Source organism: Oryza brachyantha, chromosome 8, assembly GCF_000231095.2.
Source record: "Oryza brachyantha chromosome 8, ObraRS2, whole genome shotgun sequence".
Classification (NCBI taxonomy): domain Eukaryota; kingdom Viridiplantae; phylum Streptophyta; class Magnoliopsida; order Poales; family Poaceae; genus Oryza; species Oryza brachyantha.
The window spans coordinates 16,339,877-16,345,876 of NC_023170.2; the positions used below are offsets into that span (position 1 = coordinate 16,339,877).

The 6,000-nt window shown below is 42.0% G+C and overlaps 1 protein-coding gene across 1 annotated transcript; it reads left to right on the plus strand.

The window, feature by feature from the left end:
* Nucleotides 1-100: 100 nt before the first annotated feature.
* LOC102702592 (chaperone protein dnaJ 10-like) lies at nucleotides 101-4,146 on the plus strand. Its single transcript, XM_015840184.2, has 10 exons — nucleotides 101-404; nucleotides 486-545; nucleotides 1,334-1,416; nucleotides 1,669-1,828; nucleotides 2,010-2,139; nucleotides 2,766-2,924; nucleotides 3,041-3,219; nucleotides 3,308-3,388; nucleotides 3,463-3,603; nucleotides 3,813-4,146. The coding sequence occupies exons 1-10, from the start codon at nucleotides 309-311 to the stop codon at nucleotides 3,912-3,914; spliced, it is 1,191 nt and encodes a 396-aa protein (XP_015695670.2). The 5' UTR covers nucleotides 101-308; the 3' UTR covers nucleotides 3,915-4,146.
* Nucleotides 4,147-6,000: the final 1,854 nt, after the last annotated feature.

Genomic DNA, 6,000 nt, shown 5'->3' on the forward strand with positions numbered 1-6,000 from the left:
AGCGTACTGGTGGGCCCACCAGCCACCTCATTTTCCCCCTCCATCCATCCAAAAATAAAATAAAATAAAAAAGAAATTTCTGTTTTAATTCGCCGCCACGCGCTTTGCCGGACGCCCCCAAAAGCCCCGACCTCCGCCGCGGCCCATCTCCGTCCACCGTCCGGCGAGCGGGCAACACTCCGGCGGATCTCCCCTCACCCGGGATCGGATCGGCGGGGGCGGGCGAATCGGGACCGCGGAGGGGAGGGGGGCAGCTCGATCGACGGTTAGTTTGAGCTCGGGGAGCGGTGGGGGCGGCGGTGGAGGGGATGGCGGCCACGGTGGTGGAGACGGCGTACTACGACGTGCTCGGGGTGAGCCCGACCGCCACCGAGTCTGAGATCAAGAAGGCGTACTACGTCAAGGTATGCTGGGAGTCGCCGCCCCTCCTCGTTCCGTCTGGTTTGGTTTGTTTGGTCTGATTTGTGTTGCTGGTGGTGGCGCAGGCGCGGCAGGTCCATCCGGACAAGAACCCCAATGACCCGCAAGCCGCGGCGAAGTTTCAGGTAGGTCTTCCGCCATTGCTGTACTCCTAGTAACTACCCCCTTTTTTAGCCAGTCAGTGCTGCCATAGCAAGCGACTCAGCGGATAGCCTAGAAGCCTCGATCCAATCAGATTAGAGGTTTATCAGTTGATGCAGGAAGGCTGAGCAATGCGAACTGTCCCAGTACGCATTTCTCTGCATTAACTTGAATTTGTAAATTGGATTTACAACCAGTCGTGTTTCTGTTTGTTTGTCTACTCAGTCAAAACTGCTTGATATATTGCTAATCGCTAATCAGCGAAGTGCGAGTAACCACCATGCACCAGTCAAATTGTGTGTTTTCCAATTAGACTGAAAATGCAAAATGCTTATTTTACATCCCAGATTTTGTTAATGATGAGTAGCTATACATATGCCTAACATAATGCTACGTTGAGTAGATGTTTTGCATATCTAAACTACTCTGTGAAACTCAACAGCAGAAAGTTCAGTACTCCATAACTAAGCATTTGGAATCATAATTATATTACTAGGATCTAGGCTATGTTTAACTGGAAGTTCAAGTTCTAGTTATGCCATTGACCTTAACTATGCAGATTAGCCATTCCATGTAATAGCATCTTAGTTAATTTTTGTAAAATTTCTCTCTGCCACTAACTAGTAACTACTTGGCAGCAACAGATCTATTTGAAGTTGTAATGCTTGACTATTGTAGTATTAAATGACATTTACTTTTTTAGAAAGGATGTATGATCTTTGCATATTTTCCTTTTTATACGGTTGTTTACTTTTTGGAATTCTTTTTGCAGGAATTAGGAGAGGCATACCAAGTCCTTAGTGACCCTACCCAGCGCCAAGCTTACGATGCACATGGGAGATCTGGCATCTCAACGTATGTTCTGACTTTCTCAAATGATTATATAATGGTCTTTCAACACATTAAAAGCTTCATAGGATTTTAATGGCGGTGGGTTTGTCATTTGTGGCAAAGCAACATCAGTACTTTAGTTGAACTTTTTTCCTTTCCATCCTAGATATGCAGATTTTGTGGGATAGATGGTGATTATACCACCCTCTTTTCTGAATAACCATATCATACAACAATATTCTATTTTCTAACTCATTTGATTTTGAAATTCTATAGGGAAGGAATAATTGACCCAGCAGCTATTTTTGCAATGCTATTTGGGAGTGAGTTGTTTGAAGATTATATTGGTCAACTCGCTATGGCCTCAATGGCTTCACTTGATAACTTTGGTGAAGATGAACAAATTGACACAAGGAAGTTGCAAGAGAAAATGCAGGCATGCTCCTTTAGCTATTTTATTTTTATATTAGCTTCCATGCTCATTGTTTAACATGGTTACAGTTGATGAACATCAGTATGATTCTTGTAGGCAGCTTTCTTTTGATTTTTTTTTTCATTTTTCATATTCTTCTGCCACATTATTGTACTGAGTATTGAGTAGTATACTTCAACTGCAGGCTGTTCAGAAGGAAAGGGAAGAAAAACTTGCAGAGATTTTGAAAAACCGGCTGCACATTTACGTTCAAGGAAATAAAGAGGAATTTATTCAGCTTGCTCAAGCTGAGGTGTCCAGACTTAGAAATGCAGGTATTTGTCAACATTGTTCACCCCTTTCCTCTTCAACTCTGGATTTTTTTCCCTTTGTCTCTTCCTGTCCTGCATATTGCTACAAGGACTTGGTCAGCACTTATTGTAGAGGTTGTCAAACAATATTAAAGGAATTGTTACTAGTTCATCGTATGTTTCAATAGATAACTGCATAATAAGATATCTGGACAAACATAGCTCACGAGATGACAAAAATAACTCATGAGATGGCAAAAATCAACATGCTGTTAGTTTTTTTCTTGACGTACTTCTTGTGGAGCTTATCAACTGAAGTTCTGAAGCAAATATACAAGAACCATAAGCTCATTCAAAATTTCCATTATGTGCGTGTTGCAAAAGGATCTGAACGAATCTGACCTGTATTCTGCAATTTAATCCCTTCTGTGAGTATATAACGATGTCTTAGCTCATTGGTACACTACCCATGTCCCCTAGATTCAAATGTATTTTCCAAGTCTGTAATTAGAACACATTCAATGTTGACTTCAGATTTTATGTTGTTTCTGCTCTGCTCTGCTGGTGCTCATTGTGAATTCAGGTTGGTCCTTAAACCATTTCATGTGAACTTTCTCACTCTGTTGGGTCATTTTTTGCTTCTTGTGCAGCGTATGGGACTGTTATGTTAAACACCATTGGCTACGTATATTCAAGGCAAGCTGCAAAAGAACTTGGGAAGAAAGCAATATTTTTGGGTGTTCCATTTGTTGCTGAGTGGTTCAGAGACAAAGGCCATTTTATCAAATCCCAAGTAACAGCTGCAGCAGGTAAATAAAACCATCAATATATTTAACTCGAAAGCATATGATAATGCTAGTGCCATCAATATTCGTGCTAGCATTATGTTAGTCATAAAGAATTTGGTTCTCTTGTGGTTCTGTAGGTGCAATAGCTTTGATGCAGTTGCAAGAAGACTTGAAGAAGTATCTCAGTGCTGAAGGACATTACACAGAGGAGGAGCTAGAAATGTACATGCAAAACCACAAAAAGGTTATGGTTGATTCCTTGTGGAAGCTTAACGTTGCTGACATAGAAGCCACCCTATCACATGTCTGTCAGATGGTCTGTCCCAGCTTTCCCATCACCATTTTATTCATGATTATTTTCATTTAACATAAGTAGTGTGATAGTGAATTTGCATGCATGTCAGGTGCTTCAAGATGGAAGTGTCAAGCGGGAGGAGCTGCGTGCTCGTGCAAAAGGGTTGAAAACTTTAGGCAAAATTTTTCAGGTACAGTCTGTTCATTTGTTCCGTTAAAGTTTAGGTAATGCTGTTAACACCTGACTTGTATTTACTCCACTTAGCGGGTTGAGCTCAACAATGGTGAGGGTGCAGCATCGCAAATGAATATAGATAACTTGGACGACAACGATGGTAGCTCCCCTGATTCATCACCAAGAAGGGAGCCATCATACAATCCTATCCCTAACCCTCCTCCTGCCCAGGTAACTGCTCTGCTCATTATGATTTTCATCTTCTGTGAAATCTGTAAAGATGGCCATTTGTCAATGTCCATTATCATGGCACCTTAACAATGGACTCATTAGGTTAGGGCGTTTGGCTGAACTTGGACCACACTTAATCTGTAAAAGCTCTTATATAGCCTTTTTTTCCCCTCATGGACGTGCTAAAAATCGTTATTTGCTTGTTCTAGAGCCCATACGTGGAGGCCCCACAGTTTGGCGGAGCCTATTACCCATTCAACTTTCCAATGCCAACAGCTCCACCTGGTGCACAGAGGGATCCGATGCCATGAGACCATATTAAGCTTTGCATGTGCTGTTTTCTGTGCAATATTGCTGGTGAAACCCTAGGTCGTCTGTGTGTTGTATCATTTGTACCTGTAGTAGAAGAGGAAACGGGGGTACTCAGTTTACCCTTCGCACCATTTCTTCGGCTGTGCAATCACTCATGGTAGCAGCCGTGTACTGTTGTGTACAGTTTGTTAACGCTTCTGTCTGGAGCAGTAGTAGGTCAGCATTGGGGTACATGGTTTGGTGTTAATTATGGGCTCGTTCTGTTTATTAACATGCATCTTCTGTGGAAATGAAGCCGAGAAAATAAATCATGCTTATGTTGAGTGTATTTTATGAAGCATTGCGAGTGACAGTGAGTTAATGGCGGTGGCATTGAAGAACCATAATGTTTTACAAATTTCTTTTGGATTAGAAACTAGTCTTTCTGCTTAATTAGTACGGCAACTTTGCATTGTATTGTACTATGGCACAAGAGTACAAGACTCATCAAATTCAAGAAAATTCACAAGGAGATAATAAGCAACAAATATATTAGAGTAAATTTTACCAAACCACTTTATGGACCGGCTTGAAAACTATTTTTAAAAATAGATCATTTGCTTTGTGTCTCTGAGCTAGGGGGATTATCCCTGAGGTAACTGTCTTTTGGATAGGCCGTACTTAGATAACAAGATTTGCCTTGGCACAGAGATGAAGGATATCCACATCTTCAAGGGTGACGTGTAGCAAAACAGTTTATTTTTAAAATAAGTTTTGGAATCGGTTTATTTTCATGATTACTTTTAAAAAGGTTCAAATAATATATATTTCGGAAGTAGCCGTCGGTGACCGCTGCCTTCCTGAAGCTGTCCGCCATGATCTCGGCGAAGGCAGAGTCTCCTCCCACAGCCTGTGCGCGCACATGACTGCATGAGCTTCAGTCTCTTCGTGGCGAACCTGTCCGCCGCCGCGAGCGAGCTCCGAAGAAAGCTACCGTTCGACGGCGAAGATCGATGCTCCCGGCCCGGTGGTAAGTCGTCCGTGTACACGAAAGTGCAGCAGAGCTCTCTGAGCGTGAAGCGACTCATGTATTCCACTTCCGAGGTAGAATACCAGTCTTGACACATTACTCGATAAACTCTATTTATCAAGAAATATGTCCATCAGAGTAGCAGAGCAGAAATATTATAATGGTTCCGGTTATTACAATACCCTAAAAGCTTAGCTAAGACAGGACTCGCACAACGATAAAAAAAATATAAACCAAAAGCTAGAAATATAAACAACAAAAACAGTCCAACTACTAATACTACTAGTAGTATTTAAAATACTAACGTTTTACTGCTACTACCCATGCCCATGCTATGACAATACATCGAACACTACTCCTCGTCGACCTCAACGTCATCATAGAGACCTTCAGGGTTCTTATCGATCGCTTGCTTTTCTTCCACTCCTTCAGTATAATCTTCTTTTCATTTGTATCTAATGGTTCAACATCTATATCCAAGAAATTAACATAGGGGATGAGTACAAAAGGTACTCAACAAGACCATCAATAGCAATGAAGTGGTTGAATGCAATAATATAGTATCCAAGATCCTTCAAGGAATTCCTATTAATTTTGGCAATTCTTTCTTTCAAAATCTTCTATTTTAATTTAAAAATCTACTGCACATGAGGTACCACAGGGTAGAACCTCCGATAGGTTCCTTTCCTGCCGCGTTCGTAGTTTCTACCCGAAACAGGGAGTGACATATCACAATTCAATACACTCTGCAGAGGTGTGTCGCTGTACCCGCAGACGTCTTAAATCTTTTAATGCCCACGCCCGTCGGCGCTTTAAACACACTGCACGTTGTATGCCGGCAAGGTTAAGATCATAAGCTTTTTATCAATCCCATCTGTCAATTATCTCTGTGGGTGATCCCCGCAACAACAGCAGATCAATCATCGGATCCCGCAACAACGGCAATCCATATCATCTAGTCGGATCCTGCAACAACAACGATCCTCATTGCTAGCCCACGCTCACGGGGTTCACGGAAGTCCTTAGCCCACAGGATAAAGCCATTAAGAAAGTATTACTAAGCCAGCCCGTCCCAT

What these genes read in the sequence shown, in the direction of transcription:
- LOC102702592 (XM_015840184.2), top strand. Translation starts at nt 309, where the DNA reads ATGGCGGCCACGGTGGTGGAGACGGCGTACTACGACGTGCTCGGGGTG. An exon ending in AGAAGGCGTACTACGTCAAG is followed by an intron (nt 405 to 485) that starts GTATGCTGGGAG and finishes GTGGTGGCGCAG; the next exon opens with GCGCGGCAGGTCCATCCGGA. An exon ending in TATCACATGTCTGTCAGATG is followed by an intron (nt 3,220 to 3,307) that starts GTCTGTCCCAGC and finishes CATGCATGTCAG; the next exon opens with GTGCTTCAAGATGGAAGTGT.